Below are 22,735 nucleotides of genomic sequence, written 5' to 3' on the forward strand. Positions count from 1 at the left end.
ATTACAATTTCTTATGCAAAGCTTTAGGTGAAGAATCTAGTTATTGGTGGGCTAACTAAGTAATTACTGAGGCAGCTAGTGCTTCAGTTGTAGCACATATATGTACAATCTACATGACTCGAGGCTCGGTAAGAACATATTATTGGATGGTAAAGGCCAAAGGTTGAGGTGCTGTGCAATAACTGACATTACAATCATTATTTAGTTAATGCTTCTGGAAAATTGTCACCCACCATAGAGTAGTGATCCATGATTCATGTTGGCCCCACCATCAAAGAGGCTGCTGTTGAACCATTTTCTCATCCCGCAGCATGGATTTCTCCTCACAGCGCAATAATTCCCTCACCCTGTTCCCCCACAGGCTTGCAAGAGTTTTAATTTTGGATGCTTATTGCTTGTTTCCTCCCCATGGCTCATTCCCATCCATCCCCCATCCATTCGTCACCGACTTCCTCCGGTCTCAATAATCTTCCCATATGTTCCAGGAACAAAAAGGCCCATGCCAAATGCTCTCCATTTGCATGATGTAGTTGCTGAGATTATAACATCAGGTGGGTATCTCCTGCCAGCCAAGGATGTTACATGGGCTGTCCAAGCCAAAACAAATAAAAGCACTAGACCCAGTTGTGTTGTCCTATGCAGTTAAGCTTGCTTTCCCCGTGCATCTCATTCCCAGCCAAAACGACATGCCTTGCAAGCGCTTCAACATAAATATACTTATTAGCTCTGCGTGAGCATCTCGTGTTCCGGGCAAGAATTCGACAAGCTTTTGAGCTTGCCATGTGCCAAACTACATACTCACTCCATTTATAATAGGTGGGCTTGAAATTCATTTACATAAGCTATGATTAAGGCTTCATAGGCCATCAAAAAGACCATCTGTCACAAAAATTTTCGAGGAGTGACATATATAAGTCCGTCTAGGGTCATCCTAAGCAGTGACGAAGCTAGAGCAAATTAAAGGGGGATGTAGTAGCCTTGTGGGTGCATGGAGTTGAGCTGTGGGGATGCATATATGGTGAAAAATTGGATCTAATCACTGTTTTTGCAAAATTACGTGGGTGCATGGGCACCCCCTAATTACTACTTACCTTCGCCCCTGATCCTAAGCCAGATTTTTTTAAAAAAATTTGACAAGAAGTATATAAAAGTAAATAGATTAAATAAAAAGAGCGATACATTGTTTCTCAAAAAAAATCAAGTGATTTTATCTTTTTTTTCAATCTATATGAAATTTTGGATACTTATGATCAAAGTTAATAAAGTTTAACATCGTACAGAAACCTACTTAGATTGACATATTATATTTATGATAGTAGGAAACTATGCTATTGACCTGCTTTTAATACTTTTTGCTGCACATACTGATGCGTGGTTAACCGTTGCTCGGCTGTATAGAACTTGCATGATAGTATGATGCAGGCCAAAATATCCAAAAATTGTTGACAATATTTAAAAAGCGCATGCAAATAAATGTGACATAATTTTCACCATTTGCAGCAACGTGTGAATTATTTTTTTAGACACAACAAGGCAGGCTTTGCAAGGGGCCGACAATCTTCTTCATTCTGTGATGTTTCATAACAAAATAACCAACTGAATGTGTCCAATACACGAACCATCAGTTTGGTTTGGTGGTGTACCATACAAGGAGCTGGTATCATTATTAGTACACACGCAAATTAGCTATATCTTTCATCATTATCAAACATGGAAAAATGCATTCACAGGGAAAATGTGCATGATTGCTCGACACAACTGGGGGAACCTTGCGCGTGCTGGAGATACATTACTATATGTTTCTAATGTCCAGTTGGTTAAACTTTGTGTGTTCCAATTGAAACACGGTACCACCTTTTTTCGTCAGCCATGTTTCGTCCAAGCAGGAAGCCACTCCATTCCAGCTGAAACAAGCGTGGCTAGATTCCCCATACTAATTTGGACGTTATCGGCATGCATGCTGTCTTTGTGTTCGTCTTATAATCCCCTTGTACCTGATTCCCACAAAGAGGATCATTTCACACGACCACGACACAGGCCGTGGCTGGAGGTTTGCTGAGCGAAGGTAATAGCATTGTTTGCACAATGACGCGGATTTGACGCCACTGATGTCATCCCAACACTTCTTATGATCATATAATTGCAAAGCTATAAGTATAAGGAGTGAGTGCTAGTGCTCACCAGGTTTAGCATGTATATAGTTCATGCAGTACTACAACTATAGTATGCTAGCTATTAAGATGTCGGACCGTCTAATTGTCTAAAGTAGTTCGTAAAACAAACTTCATATATACCAGCACACAACCCAAAAAAAAATTCACATTCAACAATTCAAGTGAATTGAATGAGAGTCTCTTCAGTGATGTCTAGTCAAACCACTGAATTTACAAATGATCAGAGAGCAGTGCTCATACTATTCCACAAAAATGTCCAATGAAGCCTGCACTGGAATGAGCACATCGATAACTGTAAGCTGCTGGATACATGCATGTCAGATTCTGCTGATGAAGGGGGCTTGCGTGGTTGCCACTGTGACTGTAGGGTATCCGGACAGGCCGGCATTGAAATCTGACACCAAAGGTAATTGTTTTTATGATAAAGGACATAGTTCCAGCCTTTTCCATCATTCAATGCATATAACATTTGGTGCTTATTACATCATGGAACAGTATCAAATAAAAATGACTACATTTTTCATCAAGCACGTAGTCTGCAACCAGCATTCATTCTTAGCGCGCGAACAACTGCAGGGTTACAACTACCAATGATTCAAATGGTGGTTGCCCTTCTCGACCTAGCTTCCATGCTCCATGTAATTGATGTTACCGCATTGTGACGGTAGTGCTGCTTCACCACCGGCCACTAGCAAGACTATATCCAACAATATTGCTACCCTATTAACCATTTAAATTTTTTCTACATGTATTATATTAGTGATGCATAGTTGAACCACTTGCAGTTTAGAGTAGGCAACATTATTCATAGAAGAAGGCGTTACTACTAGAAATCCCCTCATCCACCCACCACAAATATACTGGTAAGAATTGGAACCAGTTAATGCAATCTTTAGTACCGGCTTCAATTTTCACCGGTATATTTGTGGTGGAACAACGTGATTCGGGAGCCCACAAGCAATTAGGGTGGCAGGCTGCATGTATGCCCAACATGCTGCCAAAGATTATGGAACACAGCAATGATCTCAAATGAAAATGTTGTCAACTATAAGTGTTTAGACCTTGTTGAATTTTAAAAGTTTGGTATAAAGTTTTTCTTCAATTAACTTCATATGAAAAGTTATGCTTTTTCCCTTAAAACAGGGTTGTTAGGGCTTGCTGCTTATGCTACCCACGTCTAAAAATGGCCTTATTTCAGATGCGGTCCTCTCGAGTGACTACCTTAATATAAAGATTTGCAGAGATATAGATACTTATGTTGAGCACCTTTAATTTTGAACTACTATTTTCAGAGGTGGTCAGGTGGGGCCGCCCCTGTGTATTGTACAAGTGGCTGGCGTTAATAACCGCCTGTAGAGTACAAATTAATGTTTTTCTGTAGCCGTGAAATAGACTTTTCCCCCTTTTGTTTTATTGAACAAATGGTCTCCATTAGTTTACACATGTTATCTTTCAACAGTAAGCATGTAAAGTTTTTGCATGCCAAATCCATCAATGTAAAATAACTAAGGCTGCATATTATAAAAGATTAGTCTTAGTAAAAATAAGAATGCCATTCTTAGGGTTTTGCTTAAGAAAATATGGAAACTGGCATCCACATTTTTCGTGCATATATTGCTGATTTGTATACTACACCTTTCAACCATCAGGACAGTTTACAAAGTAACAAAATGTACCGAGTCTGATCCCAGCTCCAAGAACAGGAAAATACAAAGAGCGTTGGTGTTTGGTACGTTGTCTGTTGCGAAGAACGCTGGCGGCTGGCTTAGAACTTGTGGATTCTCCCGGTGCTGTCCAAGCCAGCACAACTGCACGAAACCATGTGGCATCACACTTAGCAGTTCAGCCTGCTTGCCCGGTGCATCCCACTCCCGAAGCATCTGGTTTTACCATCTAAATGGCACCATATATTTGATTTAACTTGTCATCCGTCCATTCCTCGTGAAAATCTGGTGAGTCGGCAAGCTTATCGCCACTAGCCAAACTACTTATATATAACCACACTTTGTCTATGGTAAAATTCATGTATCAACTACTCATCTATCAATTAGCTACCTGGCAGATGAGAAAGGTGTGTGGTCTGGACCACAAGTCTAGATACTACAGTAGAGCATCGATCACTGGCCACCAGCCAGACCAACATTAACAAGCTATTATCCTTGTGACAAATTTTTCAGCAACATGTCACGCTTTATTGTATGGTTGCTCGTAGCACATTACTTGCAAGCTAGAGAGTCTAACACTCTTATCACAAGAAGGATCAAGTGAACTAGCCATAATTGCATTGTTTCATCATTCACTTAGGCAAAGCACATTCATAGGACGCGGGCATGATTTTTAGTAACAACCAAGCAAGCCTTGCGTGGTCCGAAGATGCATGACTGTTAATTTGCGTGGTCTCCAACCACAATTTGTGAGATCCCAACTGGTAGGGTCTGCATCTGTTGCCGAACTGGTAGAGCCCGTGGAACTGTGGCACTGTCTTTTCATCCGTTGTAGCACATATTAGCTCGTTGTAGCTGAATCTCAGCTGGAGCATTGGCGCGGGCATGAGCCTTGTATAACATATTGCACAAACCATGGTAGCACCGGCTGCATCCGCTTGTGGCATCACTAGCTGTTGGCATAAGACCAGCGGCCACCATGACATTGTTAAGTTCTTGCCAGTAATCGCTCTTAACCATATAGGGGTACGGAAGGATCTGATGCTCAAGTTGTGTTCCCCATGCATCTCATTCCCATAGAATAGGTCTTGCAGGCAACATTTGTACTTGAACAACCAACATGGCGACCTCCGATACAATAAGCCACTGCACTTAGGTTAGATGTGTATGGTAGTTATTTATTTTGCCATCTATGAGCGAGGTGGTAGTATCACATATGTCGAAAGTATATAATGCCTTACCAAACAGCCTCCATTTATATATATAATGCTCCCAATAGTAACCTCCATTAGATGATGTCTATTAAAAATCTATAACCATCTATGTTTTACTACATCTATGCTAGTAGAGGATAAATGATCGCACACAAATATATAATTTTTTAGGAAAGGAAAGGCTTAGAATGAAATTCAAACTAGAAGGACAGGATGAGAATACTGATCAAATTCAAACTATCATCTACCCATATTCATGGAAACACGCAATATGAGAGCCCAGAAGCAATTATGCATGGTGGCAGGCCACAAGTACGTCCTGCAGTACTACCAACAGCCTAGAGCTGCTCCGTGACGTCAGATGGCGTCTTGCCGTCTCGTGCTAGCTGAAAAGATGGGACGACCGCCCTTTGTGCAGCTCTGGTACCTTCGGCGGTTGTCTGGCAGCATGTGTACACGGCCCTTCGTTCTCGGCTCCTGCGGACAGCAGCTGGCACTAGCCATTGTACGTAGTACAACTGTTCAACCAAACACAACGACACCAAATTCAGCATCAACATTCTATGAGGTTGGATTTACTTTCCCCGTTCATCCCATTCCCAAGCAACGTGGAATTGCCATGCTAGTGCCTCATCTTCAACCTATCATCAGGCGGTCCTTCTAACAATCTGGTGTTCTGCACAAGATTTCAGCAAGCTTCTGGGCGCCGGGGCTACCTATATATCAGGAAAACTACTCACTGTATTGTTGAGTTCGCTAGGGTGGCCAAGCAAGGTGGCACGGACATTTGAAGAATGGAGGAGGTAATTCATCAGTCACCAACCAGAACGTGTTTACTAACAAAATCACTACGCTATTAACCATCCAATATTTTCTGCTGCATGCACTGAAGGATTGAGGAGATCATAAGTAACTGACGGTGCAATAACAACAGATTGAGGAGATCAAAGTGCTTCCGTGCAGAATCTAATATGTAATATCATTGCCAACTCTTCTTCAACAGCTAGCCACTACTATACCACAGCCACAAGATAGAGACCTTGTTGTAGTCGGTATAAGTCGTTTCACCGATCAACCATCAGTCGGTATAGAGTTATACCAACGCTAATGGTTAGTTGCTGAGAGTGGTGTCGGGATAAATCTGTACTGACCGACATGTTTTTACCGACCAATAGTTCGGCACTCTTGAAGAGTTTTGCTCACACGAAATGAATTTAATATAGATACAAACGAGTATGCTCGTTGCTCGTCCATTATGTTGCACAACTGGACTGAACTCGAGCAGACATCTCCTCCAAAAGGCACAGGATCACGCCAAATCTGCTTACCAGTGAAATTGACTGAATCCTGCAGCATGAAGAGTTCAGCTTGTATTCCCCACGCATCCCATCTCTATGTAATAAATATCGCCATACCATCTTCCAGGTCACATCCTTGTCAAGCGCCTATATCTGTCATATACGAATCTTCCGCAACCACAGCCGCTTAATTCAGTTCTGCTTATTCACATTTAGCTGTATTTTCCAAAGATAAGGAAGAAGCTGGTCTTCCTGACCTTTACGTGTATATATGAGAAGAAAGTAACGCTTCGGATAAAAAAAATGTAATCCAGTCATTCAGATCGTATGCACCATTATCTTATTTCTGTACAGGTTAGTGCACAAACAAAAATAAGTTGTTTGGATCATGCATGGTATTAATGTAGACATTTTAGGCACGTAGGATTGTGCAACTGGGATGAATCCTTTACAAATAATTGAAAAGGCACACACTATATATGCATGATCAATATATGTAAAATCTGTTCATATCTGGAACCCAGAATTCTGATACAGTTGTGTTTTGATGCACCAGCATGCTGTTGTTTCACTCATACAGAATGGAGAGATCGGAATGAGTATTATGTAGGAGAATGTACTAGCACCGCTTTTCCTGCACCGCCAGTGCATTCTCTTCATTAATTAAAATGACTTCCTTGTATATAATACTCTGTGTACATATAAGAGAATGTTTTTGCTTGTTGATAGAAAAAGCCACCACTGATCCGGTGTTTTCATTGTCCTGAATAGTATCGCAGATTCAATGCTTTTTTGTCGAATATTACTTGTCATGGGATGCTGCGGTTGTGAGTTTCTGACTGAGGAGCGCGATGGATCAATGCGCAAACTGAAATCTCGGGTGAGGTGATTCCAGTTGATGCATGCTGTGAAATCCAGAGTTGTAGGAGGTTGAGTTCTGGTCAAGCTGTGAGTGAGCCTTTAGTTTTCAGATTTTAGTACTATTTGCTTGCCGCGTGCCATTGATTATCAAATGGGCTCCTAGTCTGCAGGTGGCGAGAGCGCCAACCGCACGCTCATATGTACCTGTCTATGGGCTTAAGCTTCATGTTCACCAAAGGAGCACTTGAGGACATTACAAACATGATCTCTGCACTCCCAAAGTCCCGATGCGTACGTCCCAAACCTACTTTTCTAGCTAAGTGGAGAACGAACCTCACATGCTTGCATCCTGTGTAGCAAATGACTATGGATGACCTCACACACATGTACTAGTCTAGAGAACCATAGCAATATATAGATTATTTATATGGGAGTCCAAAAGATGCCAGGACAGTATATAAATGTTAGTTCTACTAATTCAATAGACATAAGCCTAACAGTTTAATTTGAATTTGCTACACGATTTGATTTACCAAATATAAAGCAACTCAGTATGTCAGGTGACCCATTTGTTGTGTGTCTCTTTACAGCAGACTGCAAGAAATATGTGAACTGATTATTTTGACGACAGGTTCAATAGCGCTATTAATTAAAGTAACGCTAGAGCAGCTTAAATTTGGTTTTGTAAGTACCCCCTCTATTTTGGCCCCACATTTGAAGCTATGAACCCACCATTACGGAATTGAGACACGGAATTCGACCGTTGGCAAGGGACTGTACTTGAAAGATCTCAGTATGCTAGGTGATCAAATCAGGGGCCCAGTTCAATAATTCTTGAGGCCTGCTCCAGACCACACAGAACAAACCTTTGGGAACTCCCCGTATTTGTTGCACACGTACCACCTTGGGAACTCAAATGTCAAGATATAACCGAGGATTGAGCTGCACCATGTCACTCATAAGTAGGAAGTTACTGTACTGCAGTTGGATCAGTGTGAGTTGATTCACCTTATCCAATTAGTTACTGTACTGTACTGTACTGTACTGTACTGCGCAGATAGCAATAGGCATAGATAGCACCGGCACACATATGAGGCTGCTGCCGCCTCCAGAACCGTGGGCACTGATGGATCCAGTTGCATACGCAATCAAACCGAACCTTTAACATTGTATCCACTTCAGCTTATAATCCCCATGCATCCGATTCCCGTGTAGCGGATCTTGCCATAAAACCACTAATATAAGGCCTCGTTCGGCAGCAAAGGATTGGAATCAGGCCAGTAACGGTTCCAGACCAGGAATCAGTGGATCCAGCCCTTTCACTCATTCCCGGCGTGAAATTAATCCAGCAGGAATGATTCTAGGCAAGCAATTATCATGCGTTCGGCAGCAATTTAGTCCAGAATAACTTCAGCCATACACAAATTTCAATCTGTAAAATCTGCATGATTGCCAGAACGAATAGCAAAAGAAAAAACAAACAAAACAACTGAAGTCAGTACAAAGGGGACCAATCATGGCTCCAACAAATGTTCGGTCCTGACACCAAATGAGCACCAAAGTGTTTCCACTCATCCATGAAAAGATTCTAATTCAGAAATTACGTCCAAACTACACCGAGAAAAATAAAATTTGAACCACATGTTACATGTACGCATCCTCTCATTTATACGTTAAAATCAACCACAAGAAGTTTCTTCTAGGAAGTCAAAGACAAGAAGGCGCACCATACAAACTCAAGCATTGCACACTTCCTGAAATGATAACAGAACATTTGAATCAGTAAATCTGGAATCATCTAGAACTTACAGTGACATGTCAACTCCAAAGAAAAATCAGATATACAGGAAAGCTAGTGTATTAGTAGCACCAGCTACCTCTGTTTGAACACCATGATGATCATAGGGAATACTAGTGATAAGCTAGTGCACACTCTATTTGTTTCAGCTGGGGAATGGACAGAAACGGCTGCAGGTACTAATGGGAGACATTAGGACACATTTGAATATCATATGAAGATAACAAGCAGTATGAAAAACAAGAATTTACTGCATTCAGCATAAGGTAAACAGTAAGATATGACAGTCCATCTAGATAGTCCCTTGACTTGAGAAATTAAAAATAGTTTGTTATGGTTCAAGAAAAAAAATGGTATGTTATTGTGTTCTACTTATGCCTGATTCGGAAGAAGATTGCACCACGATCTGTTACAAAATAGCTAGCAAGCTGTATCAAGCCATATTTGCTTATAATATGTTAGGAAAGGAATCATAGTGGCTCAGTATGATGATAAGGCTAGGCATCCCTTAAGCTCATAAACAGAACTTCTAGCTCATAGATGTTAGCATAACCCCATATGCCTATTTGTATATTCGTACTTTCTGTGTCCTGCGGCATCATGTGGCTACTTACAACTACAAAAAGATCACAGTAAGACTTAAGAGAAAGGAAGTAGTACAATTTAGTTCAGAGTTGCTCTTATCTCTTAAGTACTGTCGTGGAGCTGCTTATGTTAATAACTAGATCAAGTAGATAAGAAACACCAGGCAAATAGTTTACCTTCTAACCCAACACCATACTGCATAATATTCTTCATCTAGGTTGCCTTGGCAATGATATCTGAATCTATGTGTCAATTTTTTACTACACATATATGGTAGTTTTGAATTACATCAGGTACCTGCTCAAGGCCTACATACTTCGTCAACCTGCAAAATGCATTGACGTGGGAATTTCAGCTAAGTCTACATACATCCTCAAATCTCAACAATCGATTTATCATCTATATATAGAGTGTTCATATGCCCCGGAGAAAAGATCAACCAACCTCAATAAATGGATAGCTCTGCAAATACTCCTTGGTGTAAATTGTAGAAGCAGGAAAATAGGGGCCGCAGAATAGCACCCTTGTAACCTTGCTGTCTCCACTGCATCCAATCGAGCAGGCCATTTTTGAAAAAGAACCTGAATCGAAAGAACAGTATGACCAAAATAACTGATACAGAACAGTTTCTCCACGGATCTGATAATTTCCCATTAAAAATTATTTACAAAATTATCCATCCATCCATCCATCTACTGGATTGCCAAAACCTTACTATCAATCTGACAAAGAAAAATCGATTCTTTCATAACCATTTGATCAATCAAGTTAATTTGAGAGAGATTGACCCTACCCTATGCTCATATCCCCAGCACTAGCATGGTTAGAAATCATTCGACATCTCCTCCCAACGAAGGGCAATCGGATTTATTCCACCTCTTAGGCCATCGGATTCATCACTCATAGAACATGGAGAAAACAAATCTCCGTGGCCCGTTGTACTGCCACCACGAGCGCGACTGCGCGAGTCACTGATCACCGTCGTAGCGATGGGACATGAGCCAAGAACCCTAAGAGGCAAGGACATGAGAGAAAGGAGAGGAGCTAACTGGGTTCGCCACATGGCAAGGCAGCAGGAGGGGGGCCGAATCGGTTACTCACTTGAAGTTGAGGTACTGGCCGACGGCGAGGAGGACTGGCAGCAGAGCGGCGGGGGGCAAGAGAAGTAGGCCATAGAGACGAGGGCCAGGAGCTGGAGCGCCTTGAGGGTGTGGGAGACCTGCGCCATGCGGCAGCACGGGTCGGCGCCGCGGCCGCATAGGTCCACCCACCGCTGCGGGTGGGCCCACAACGTGTAGTAGAAGGGGAACAGCAGTAGCACGCGCAAAAAAACCGGCTATCGGCTTTCTACGTGACCACACGCGAGGACTGGGAGATTTGCTTTACTCCGACGCAGGCTCCAAAATAGCTTCGTGTAGGTGCTAGGCGTGCCAGTCAATTTGACCTGCAGTTGACAAGGAACAAGGCAATATCAAATACAAGAACGTGTCGGCTAGATTTCCGAATCGTTTCATATAGATTATCGGCCAAAACGTCTAATACAAACCAACAAGCAATCGGCTAGAATCAGCTGATTTCAGAAAGCAAGCAGTATTAATGTTACTTAATAATGATTGTGAGCAACACTTAGATCTAGATCTAATCTGCTAAATTTAATCTAGTAGATTATAGTAAAAACTGCGGTAAAAGCCGATAGATAACTTTGATCTAAGCTGGATAACCACGATAAAAGCTAAGCTAAGCGAGATTAAACAAGTCAATCTAACAAAGACTAGCAAATATCAATAACTGGTGAGTAAACAGATCGATAAAGAAGCGATGCGTCGTCAATTAAAGATCTAATTTGCTCGGTAAATGTGGAACTTACCAGCAAGCCGGAGATCGAAGCGATGCAACCCTACGAACTGGAAGAACTCATTGAAGGAAAAGAGAAAAAGCTATGAAACTAGGGTTTGGCGAAGTCGCCGACTAATAAGAAAAAGATTTTGTTGTTGTATTGATGATTGTCCCTGATTACAAGCCTGTAGGCTAATATTTGTAGCCTAAGCTAACAATACCTAGTTGATCACGACACAATATGACTTGACTAAAAAGAAAACATACTTTCTATAACTAATCAACTAGTACACGACTCGGACTCCACATGATAACTTGCTCACGTAAACCACCAGCGTCAACTCCGCTTCATCGGCTATGACACCATATTGGCAAGATTGTCCTGCTTCCATCAGCTATCTTCCTTGCCTCAGTATTGGCCAGACATGTGTCAAAAAACGATGTCAACACATGCCCCCCAGTTTCGGAATAAAATATTTTTTGTTTTGAAATTCTCTCCCGTCATTATTGCCTTTCTGATTTTGCGTGTGCGCACACAGTATTCAAACACTCCCTTGCGCTCCATGTGGGCAGCGCTTCAATTTCCATTTCTACCCCTGAGTGCAGAAACTATAAAGACTCGCTCGCCGCGACCTTTCTTCGTTCCAGCAAACTACTCTCAAGCCTTCTCTCTCCTCAAGAACAGATCTTCATTTTCTTCGGTGAGTGACTCATAGATGACTTCTTCCAACAAATCTTCAGCACGTCCCACAACGGCAGGGTTCCTCTTCACCATTCGGGACACAGATCGGATCTGCATCAATTGCTTCCCTCTCCAACATCCCCACGGTACTAGATCTATTTATCCGTTCGTACTTCTCGCTCCATTCTTATAGAATTTCCTTTGCGCTTGTAGAATATAAGGGATAGAATCACCATAGCCATAGAAGATAAACCAGGACTGATCTATTTGGGCTCTATGGGAGATCCGGATCCCACAGATATCAACTTAGAAACAGGCCTTATCCCGTTCAAAAATTCTAGCATGAACGTGCAAGATTGGACCGGTGTGTTTAGATTCTGGCCAAGCGCAACTTTCGGGTGGAGAAATTGGTACCTCAGAATGGATACCTCTAAAAGAACAATCTAGGATGAATATGACATCGGCCAGTGTATCAATCTTTCCTTGTCAAATATGGCCAAAAATAAATCCATGCTTATTGTGGCCTCATACTTTTGTTCAGACACCCTTAATGCATTCCTTTTTAGTCACGGCCCGATGACTCCCACCCTGGCCGATGTCCTCATGCTGATAGGCCTCACCATTTCGGCCCCATATTCATCTTATAGTCTTTTAGTCAAGACTACACATCGATTAGAGATGAAGAATATCAGCGGCTGGAAAGGTTACATTGACCACCATGCGCGAATAGGGCCGACAAGCCATAGGGAGCACACGGACTTTTTGAACATGTGGTTGGAGAAGTTCATATTTTGCGGAAAGACCGTCGGACCAACCACCAATATGCAAGCCATAGCCAAGTCTTTGGCTATAGGGCATTTGATTCCTCTCGGAAAACACCTTCTGGGTTCAGTCTTTTCCTTGTTGCACCAAATCTCTGTTAAACTATTGGCTGTTCAGCCGATTGGGAATCTCGGCGGCCCTTGGTGGTTTATCAATTTATGGCTGAACTTGTATATGCACAAAGTTCTAGGCCACAAACTTCACACGATGAGTTTTCTATCGGACCACACTGAAGAGGAAAAGCCCAGAACATGCCGATGCTTGTCATATGGCGAAGCAACATAGGATTCCCTTGTGACAAACTGGCTTTTTTAGAAGTGGCTACTTTTTTCATATGTTTTTACAATGGTTTTACCCAGGAAAAAATAGTCTGGTATGCTTATCATGATGAAAACAATGCATTTGAACTGCCTGTCAAATTCAGCTTCGACTCCATCAATACTGAAGCTGAAAGCATGGAGAGTTTCGGGGAGGCAATTACCCTAGGAATCTTCCCTGTTAACTTTTTCACCAGCCGAAGCCACCAACCATCATATGAATTTTATTATCCGTCGGTGGCAGCCCGCCAGCTTGATTTTGGTCAAGTACCAGTTCATCTCTTTTTCGCCGACCGAGTAAAACCAAGAGAAACTGTTAATAGTCACGTGGAATATGATCGGCTAAAGAACCTGATACTTGATGCTGAAACTGTGACCTGGAAGGTTGGATTATCAGTTCTTTCACTACTAGGCCTTTCAAACAATGGTGGTCAGACTGGAGCCTCCACCTCTTCTGTGCATCAGCTAAGACACACTACCATCAATTCGACCCCAACTTTATTGTGCCGGATGATGAGGTAACCTGCCTTTTGCTTATTCTATAAACCCCATATTAGATCATTGTTTGACTTTACTCCAACTATCATGTTTGAAGGTGTCCCTCAAAAAATCAGCAGCACTAATCGGCACATTAATTATGCTCCTCCCTCGGATACACCATATATCGGCGGAAGAGCACCGTCCCTTGAAGATGTAGCCACCGGCGGATCCATTAAGCGCAAGGCTATAAGCACAAAGATGTCAGCACAGAAGAAGTCAACCAAGGGATCATCTTCATCAGTTCAACCGGCCGATCCTGTGGCAGCAACCAAACTGCTGGCATCCACTCTCCAAGTAAGTTATTCAGCCGATTTAATATCTGAATTAACAATCCGCCGCAATATTCATCCTATAGAGCATCCTGCAGGCATTGCAAGCACCGACTCCATCGGCCCCAATGTCATCGGCTCCTTTATCTGTCAACCAAGATACAGCCAATCCACTGCCATTGATCAGTAAACCTTCGACACCAATGATTACTCCGGAGACAAACATCTCATCGGGTCCCTCTGAACCAACAGAGTCATCACCGGATCCACCACCGCTTCAACCTCTTCACGTATAACATAATTTCCTCGAAAGAGTAACGCAAACATAGGCATTTATCACCCCTTTCTACAGGGAACCGATGCAGGCACCATCCGAAGCATCGAAACAATACTTTCTGCTGAACCGACAGAGGAACAACCTTCCATAGTCCCTACGATGATGGTGCCTACTCAATTTGATGAGATCAACCTGAAACAAGTAATTATTTCATAGCTTCCGTTGACTCATTATCAAAATATCACTTTAACTTGACCATCTATGCAGGCTCAAGATACTCGAGACAATAGCCTCTTTTCCTATCAAAATGGAGATCTCCTGGAGGAGGAAGTCACATCAAGGACCGTAGTGTTGGGAGAAGCTTCTGATGATGTAAAGACCAAGCTTCAAGACATTCTACAACTCCTGAATCAAGACATTGGCTTACTGGTCCAACACGCAGAAGGAATAAGGGGCATATTCCTCCACTTAAAGGGCCAGATGCCAGCCAATGTTGAGGCTGCAGTGCTTCCAGCTGCCTTCATAGAGGGCCATCAATTTAAGGTCCTTCAAGCCAAACAACGTCTCTCCGATCATGCCTCGTAGGCGGAACTAATCATTCAGAAGGAAGCCAGCCGATCTCGAGAAAAAGATATCAAAGCCAGAGTTGAAACTCTCGAGAACTCTTGTCCCATGATTGTCAGTGAGATAGATTGGCTCAAAGCAAGGAGGGCAGATCTCATGAAAGAGTTGGAAGCAGTTACCCTCGCGCTAGTAGAAGAGGAAATGAACCTGGAGAAACTCCCCAATGCTATCGAAAAGATGAAGGTCGATATGAAAACCCCAATCCGTGAAGCTATCTGCCTCCACAAGCTCATCAAGCCAATTCTAGGATCTGCTGAAGATGACCAGAGGGAGATTGACGAGGGGGACCAAATCTGCCTAAGTGCGGTTGATGCAATCCGGAGTTTCCTCATATTGTTGTAACAAACTCGTTCCAACTTACAGCTCCGCGATTTGAAGTTATCATGATGATACAAAACAGCATTCTGCTTGTAAATATTTTTGCACTAAGGGTGACACATGGCGTGTTGGCCATGAAGTAACCGATAAAAGCTAATCACCATCGGCTAAAAATACATCTACTTCGTGCATTCCTCTTCCTGATCATACGTTTTATGCTAAAGGCGATAGCTCTTGTATCAGCTACAACTTCCAACCGATTCTTTAATCAGCTTCACTATCAATCATCGGACCCAACCTAGCATTGATAAAACATCGGCTTAAGTTTGTCACAATCAACTTGTTACAACTCGTCAGCCGATGTAGATCTTTGTCCAAGTTTGCCTTCATCATCCAGCAGGAAATCATTCATCAAGATGATTCTTAGGAGCCAATTGCTTGGATTGGCTTAAGTCCGAAAAATGCTGAGGTATAAACTTCTCCTATCACGAAATATTCATCCGCAAATGCTTAGAATATGCAGTGTTCTGATCCATTATTTCATCATGTTTACTAAGTTAACGATGATGCTGTTAACACTACCACAAACGAAGATTTCATGATAGCAGATGTATTTTAATTTCATAACAGGAACAAACAACCCCATGAAAGTATTTATTTCATAACGGTGAGAAAAAATTCCCATGAAAATAAATTTTCATGATCATATATACATCATGATGAAACGTTTATTTTCGTGTAGGTGACCCTAGTACTCTCACAAAAATTATGTAGTATTCTCTGAGGTATTGCATAAAATGATTTCACGAGAGGCTAGCCATTTTCATGAGAGGGAGTAACAACTTTCACGAGTCAGTAGGACACTAGCTAGCTTTGCGTTTTGTCTGATTAATATATATTTTAACCAACTCGCACCTCCCACCTTGCTACTCACTCTCCACTCATCTCCCCTAGCATATTTTTCAAGAAAACATTAACTATAATTTTTATGAAATAATAAAAGAACTTTTAGAATTTAAATATGTTGCTACATGTTCATTGGCATTACTTCAGATTTGAACTACATGCATTGTAAAAATGATGTTAAAATTAATTACAAACAAACATACATAAAAGTGCGGCATTCATACATTTCAATACGGCATGCATATTTGCTGTTCTTTTTTATAGCACCCCCATGAAAATTTCATCAAGAAAACAAAGTTGAAATAATAGTCTGTTTCATTTGGTGTTCATTTCAGAGCACTTGTTTATTGGACTCTCCCCTCACCTGCGAGATTCAATGTGTTCCCTTCTCTTATTTGCTTGGAAATTTAATACAACCTTGATTTAGTATGTTTGTCCATGAAAATAATTGAATCGCAATTAGAGTGCTATAATAATTCTTTTGAGGATTTAAATACATTTGTACCTATCTATTAGAATTTACTTCGCATTTGAACTATGTGTTGTAAAAATGATACCAAAGTCATAAACAAACATTCATACATTTGAATACCACATGCAATTTTGGAAGTAAAGAATACTCAAATATCTGTACATATTGCACTCTAGTTTTCCAAGTCACTTTGTAAGTACTTCAACTTACTTGAAAAAATAAAAAAATGTTAAGGGACCTAAATACATGCTTATGACATCCCACAGAAAGGTCACCAAGAAATTCGAATTAAGGTAACTGATCCAATGAGCAAGATATGGTCGACCCAATGCAAAACACCCCATCGAAAACCCATCTCACTGAGCTGCGAAGGCCAATCAGCAGGTGGTAGCGGATTTCCTGGTGCATCCCATTCCCAAGCAACAGCACTTGCCCCCACTTCTGCTATCTCATCGCTCCTCATTTTGTGTTGTGCGCCTTGAGCCAAAATCCTCACTATTTATCAGCTTGGTAGGGCTCACGAACAAGGCAGTTTGTTGGACTTCAACGCTAGTATATATACTCCATCCGTATAGGAAAAGGAAGACGTCCTGGTGCCGTCGGCAGGTTGAGAAAAAGAAGACGTCGTGAGGACGCAGGGCTGTTTTAGACGCTGCTGTCCCTGCACGCGTGCTCCGGCTCTCGTGCCGAGTTAATACGGCCGCCTCACTTGGGCTCCCACGCCGCGTTTTAATACCGCCACCTCGCTCGGGCTCGCACGCTGCCATCATCGATCGTCCACCCACCAGAGAGCCGCGCACATGGAGAGCACACCAGAGGAGCTCCCGCTGGCGACGGACGAGTCGTTGCGGGAGTCGGAGGAGTTCGCGCCGGAGTAGTAGGAGCTCGTTATGCCGGAATCACTGGAGCCGGAGGAGGTCACGCCGGAGTCGGAGGAGATCACGCCGGAGTGGCAGGAGCTCATGATGCCGGAGTCGCAGGAGCCGGTGGAGGTCGTCACGCCGGAGTTGCTGGAGCTCGCGCCGGACTCCATCACGCCGGAGTTGCACGAGCGCCATGAGGATCGCCAAGCATGGAATCGTGCGCACTCGCGATTGTGGCCATGCTCTCGCTGCGGTCTCGTCCACACGGAATATAGACTCGGCGCCATGCTTCACGGCCTCGACGAGTTCGACTGCGAGCTTTTCATTCCCTATCTTGACAATGTCGTGATGGATGACAATACTCTCTTGTTACCTCCACACGTGCTCAAGATGCTCCACTAGAAGACGCTCGGTAAGATAACTAGCTTTAGTTCTAATTAATTGTTACAAGGATATATGTATCTACTGATTAAGCTAATTAGCATCTTTCTAATTGTTTGATGCAGCAAGACTAGCCTCGGCTTCATGTAGCAAAGATGGTTCACAAGGGATACTCTATTTAGTACTTCATCAACCACCACTGAGTCAGCACCCTTAACAATGCACTACTCGGCATCAATGTTTTCCTACAACCATGGTTCAGGACTTGCCCGATGCAAACAGATTGTACACCTTTTTTGGATAAAGGGTTGTACATGTTTGGTGAATAAGAAATGCACAAGCAGATATGAGTTATTGGTTTCATTATTTATGCCATGGGCAAATGCACTACTTGAGCCGTCACTCTGACTGGTTGCACATAACATATATGCTTTTTATATATTATTGAGTCGGCTAAGACAGACTCGCCGACAAGAGAATAGGACACATTGAGATGGTAATTTTTAATTACAAAGCCCAAGGAAGGTCAAGCTAAACTAGAACATAAGTATCTGAAATATCCTAAAAATTTTCAAAGCCAGTGGAGCATCCAAACTCATTACAGCCAGCAGCTAGCTTACTGTAAGTGATTTGGTACCACCATCCAACAAATTGGTGAGTCCACGTCATACGTAATGGGCACTCAATTGGTGTGAAGAACTGGTGCCATGGCAATTGGCCACTTCCTTTAAATAAGTGGAAACTGATTTGAGGGTTTGCTTAGCAGAAACAACATTAAACCACAATATTTTGATACTCCTGTTCAGATTGGATTCCCTATGCCCCCCCCCCCCCAAACACACACACACACACCACGAAACATCGCATTGATCCTATGAGAATAATGGAAAATGAACCATGGAATATTTCATATACTGTGGAAAAAAATCTAGTATACATCCCCTGTACAGATTGGATTTTCCACAGTATATGAAACATTTCCTTGATAATTATAGAGTAGCAAACTGAAATTGTGCTCGGTGCCACAGTTTTCACTATCTAGGATATGAGAGGTCGAAACCAAGATTACCCGCTCAGGAAATGTGCAACCGCATTACCCAGGTATGAACATATATTTATGAAGTAACACCGAGATTCCAAGTTCTTATTTTTTTATATCACTCCTTTACTCTTTGGTTTATTAATAAAGCAAGTACTAAGCCTTACCCATCCGTTTGCATGGTGCAGCTGTTTGTTCTTAGGTAGTTTGGTTTCCTTTATCAGTAGATGGAGCTGCTTGAAAAGCATAGTCTCTGGCGATGAAGAAAAAACAAAATTGAAGAACTTAGCAGAATTAAAGAAAACAAATAAATGGACTAGGAGGCAAGGATGTCAGCAAGGAATGCAGAGGCGAGTCTTTGTGATCTTAGTCATGACCTGGTAGATGGGATTTAGAAGACGTACACTTTCTTAACCTTTGTGTTTCAGCTTCAAAGAGAGATTTCTGAATCTTCTAGCTCCGTCAGGCAAAGCAAAGGGTACCCTACATGGAAAAGGTTATTTTTCATGCAGGTGATTGCAGTATTACTCTTGGTATCTAATTTTCCATGGCCGGGTACAACATCACTGGTGATGCCCATATCAAAACAGTACCAATTTCTCTGCTTTCGAATTATGTTTGTTACAACTATATTCATATTTTTTTGTGTAGCATACATGGACAGTATAATATTTAATGTTACAACTTGCTTTCTCTATGCAGGTTTGAATTACCAGTGACTGAATTCTTATATTGATGCATACACGAATGATACAGAAGCAATGAATTTTAAGAACACTAGATATCGAATCGATACAGAAGCAACCACTACGCCAGAAGCCCTAATCTGAGACGCGCCCTAGGCAAAATGCTAGACGCGCAGGGGTCGCGTCCCGCATTACCGCGTCGCAGATAAAAAAGTAATCTGAGACGCGCCTCACGCGCGTCTCAGATTACCAAAACGCAAGACGCGCCTCACTTACGGCTCGTCTCGCCTTGGCTTCACACAGGCTTCCCTGGGAGCCAAATGCAAGACACGCTCTAGGCTAGGCGGGTCTTGCATTAGTCTAAGATGAGAGACGCGCCTCACTTACGGCGCGTCTCGCCTTGGCTTCACACAGGCTTCCCTGGGAGCAAAATGCGAGACGCGCTCTAGGCTAGGCGGGTCTCGCATTAGTCAAAGATGGGAGACGCGCCTCATTTACGGCGCGTCTCGCCTTGGCTTCACACAGGCACTCCTGGGAGCCAAATGCGAGATGCGCTCTAGGCTAGGCGGGTCTCGCATTAGTCACAGATGGGAGACGCGCCTCACTTACAGCGCGTCTCGCCTTGGCTTCACACAGGCGCCACTGGGAGCCAAATGCGAGACGCGCTCTAGGCTAGACGGGTCTCGCATTAGTCACAGATGGGAGACGCGCCTCATTTACGGCTCGTCTCGCTTTGGCTTCACACAGGTGGCCCTGGAGCCTATTGAGAGTCGCGCCCCAAGCGAGGCGTGTCTTGCATTAGTCTACCTCCAACAGGGGCCTTTTCTTTCCCCAGCTGCATCCTGGAACTAGCCAGGATTTGGCAGCTGCAATCAAATACCTGCAAAAGATTTCAATTCACAGAATTCACCGCAATCATCGCACGCATCCATACAATTCACATAGTGCGATACACACAAGGAAAGATGGTATTATATAACACATGTACAATCAATTAGCAACAATGATCGATAAGAACAATAGAGTACATGCAAAGCAAGTCTCTCAATCTAGCTCAATGTCGCGGGCCGTGCTATCGTGGATGGAACTCCCCCTTTGTGTTGACCACCTCCATCATGAGGAATCCCGCTAGCCTCTCTCGGATATCCTTCACGTTACCAAGCGTCGTTTGATTGAAATAATCATCTTCGTCCTTCGAAATATAATTACAAGCAGTTAGAATACAAGATGAAGACAGATTTTTTATAATTATTAACACGTGATAATTCTTACCGTGAATCCGGTTTTCTCTGGCAACTAGAAGCATGTTGTGGCAAACATAGAACCCACATGAGTTACCCGAGGGTGCCGTGTGCACTACATGTTCAAAGATAGATAGAAATTAGCATTTTGCGACACTTAGAACCAAGAAAACATCGTAATAGTAAAGCGATTTAGTTATAGTAGTTACCGTCCACGCGGTGTTGATGTGTAAACGCAGCTTGACGTTGCTCTTTGTATCCTTCTTTGGCCCTAAGATGCCTGTCAAGAGACCTAAACACAGACATCCGGATGTTATATTACAAATGCTTCTGAAATGGGCAAATGATAAAAAACTAAAGCAAACAACAAACTTACTCGTCAAGGATTGAGATGACTAGAGAATAATCACGTATCTGAGGCGCGCCCGACTCATCTGATGGAATGCTCGAGTCAAGGTAGAAGACTTGCTTGCTCCTGACATTGATGATGAGTGTAACCAATGGTTGCCTGGGTTGTACGGCACCACAATGTGCTCCTTGTCAGCATGTACTCCCATGCACTTCACCATGTACCTAACCAAGTTGAAATGGAACAAGCGGTTACATGTGTTAAATGGAAACAAGTGACTACATGTGGCTACAAGTTGAATGAAAACAAGTTTAATTGTTGCATGTGCGCACCTGACCAAGCTATCTCTATCTGTCAGCACAAATGTCACCGTCATCAGCTGTGGGTCAATGTACCCACACTTCTTTCCGGTTCGACGCCTTGTCTCTTGTTGCATGTGCCTACACGATCCATATGAATTGAAATAGAAACGACTTAAATTGTTGAACGTATATCAAATGCATTGAAATGGAAACAAGTCTTAATCGACTTACAATGCAAAGCACCGAATGAGAGAAAGATCCAAAGCGTCGAGGTTGAAAAGGTCGAACAAATCGCTCCAGGCAACAATAAAGATGTTGCTGTTGCCCTCAAGCTGCAGAAAGTGCCGCTCTTCGTATGACACCATGATTTCCTCGGCTTGATTGACATTTTGCATGTAGTACTTGTGCAGGTCCATACAATATGGACCTGCTGCCCGAAGCTCAGAGACACTAAGCAAGGCCTTTCCAACCCTGTACTTTGGATTCTCAGAAGTGTAAGCCCTTGTGACCGGTTGTTTTATCCGCTCCACCTTTTTCTTACCCTCTGAGATCTCCCGCTTCGTCGCCATCGGCCTACTCTGCTTCTTCCTCACAGGATTAGCCTTGCTTGGCTTCTTGGGAGCGGTAGCTGGCTCTGTCGGAACAGGTGGAGGGGGGGTAACCTGAGGCTGAGTAGGGACAGGAGGATGCGGTTCCGATAACGATTCCCGTGTATCCGGCAGCTGTGGGCATGGCTCAGAAAACGTCGGTGGCACTGCAGCACTCTGTGGCTGAGGTTGACTGGTCGGTACTGAATCTGCATCTGCTGGATCAATATGAATACCAGCTCTCCGCCACTGAACCCTTCTCGCAACTGCATCCCGCAAAGTGGTGGTCATGTCATCTGGTGGCACCTCCAGCTTGATATTCTTAGCAAACTCATGCACATAGTCAATCTTGACCACAGCACAATCAGCCCTGACCTGCAACAACATCAACAACAACAACAAAGCCTTTAAATCTCAAGCAAGTTGTACATACCAAAAGAAAAAAAACAAAAAGAAATAGGAGAAAAGAAAAGAGAGGCAAAGACCAATGCACTGACCTGGACACCTTCAAGCTGGGACATACCGGGATACACAAGCCCGTTCCCGACCTCCATGAAAGATGAATCTCCGACCAGCTGCACGAGAAGACTGCATCGGGTCGGACGAGCCAAGCCATCTATCGTATCCGGC

The 22,735-nt window shown here is 42.9% G+C and overlaps 1 protein-coding gene across 1 annotated transcript; it reads right to left on the minus strand.

Annotated features, from left to right (window-relative positions):
- Nucleotides 1-21,494: 21,494 nt before the first annotated feature.
- LOC112885525 (calcium-dependent protein kinase 27-like) lies at nt 21,495-22,431 on the minus strand. The gene is made up of 3 exons (XM_025951127.1): nt 21,750-22,431; nt 21,549-21,656; nt 21,495-21,504 (listed from the first exon to the last, which is right to left on the minus strand). The coding sequence occupies exons 1-3, from the start codon at nt 22,394-22,396 to the stop codon at nt 21,495-21,497; spliced, it is 765 nt and encodes a 254-aa protein (XP_025806912.1). The 5' UTR covers nt 22,397-22,431.
- Nucleotides 22,432-22,735: the final 304 nt, after the last annotated feature.

The sequence above is a fragment of the Panicum hallii genome, chromosome 3 (genome assembly GCF_002211085.1).
Source record: "Panicum hallii strain FIL2 chromosome 3, PHallii_v3.1, whole genome shotgun sequence".
In the NCBI taxonomy this organism is placed as follows: domain Eukaryota; kingdom Viridiplantae; phylum Streptophyta; class Magnoliopsida; order Poales; family Poaceae; genus Panicum; species Panicum hallii.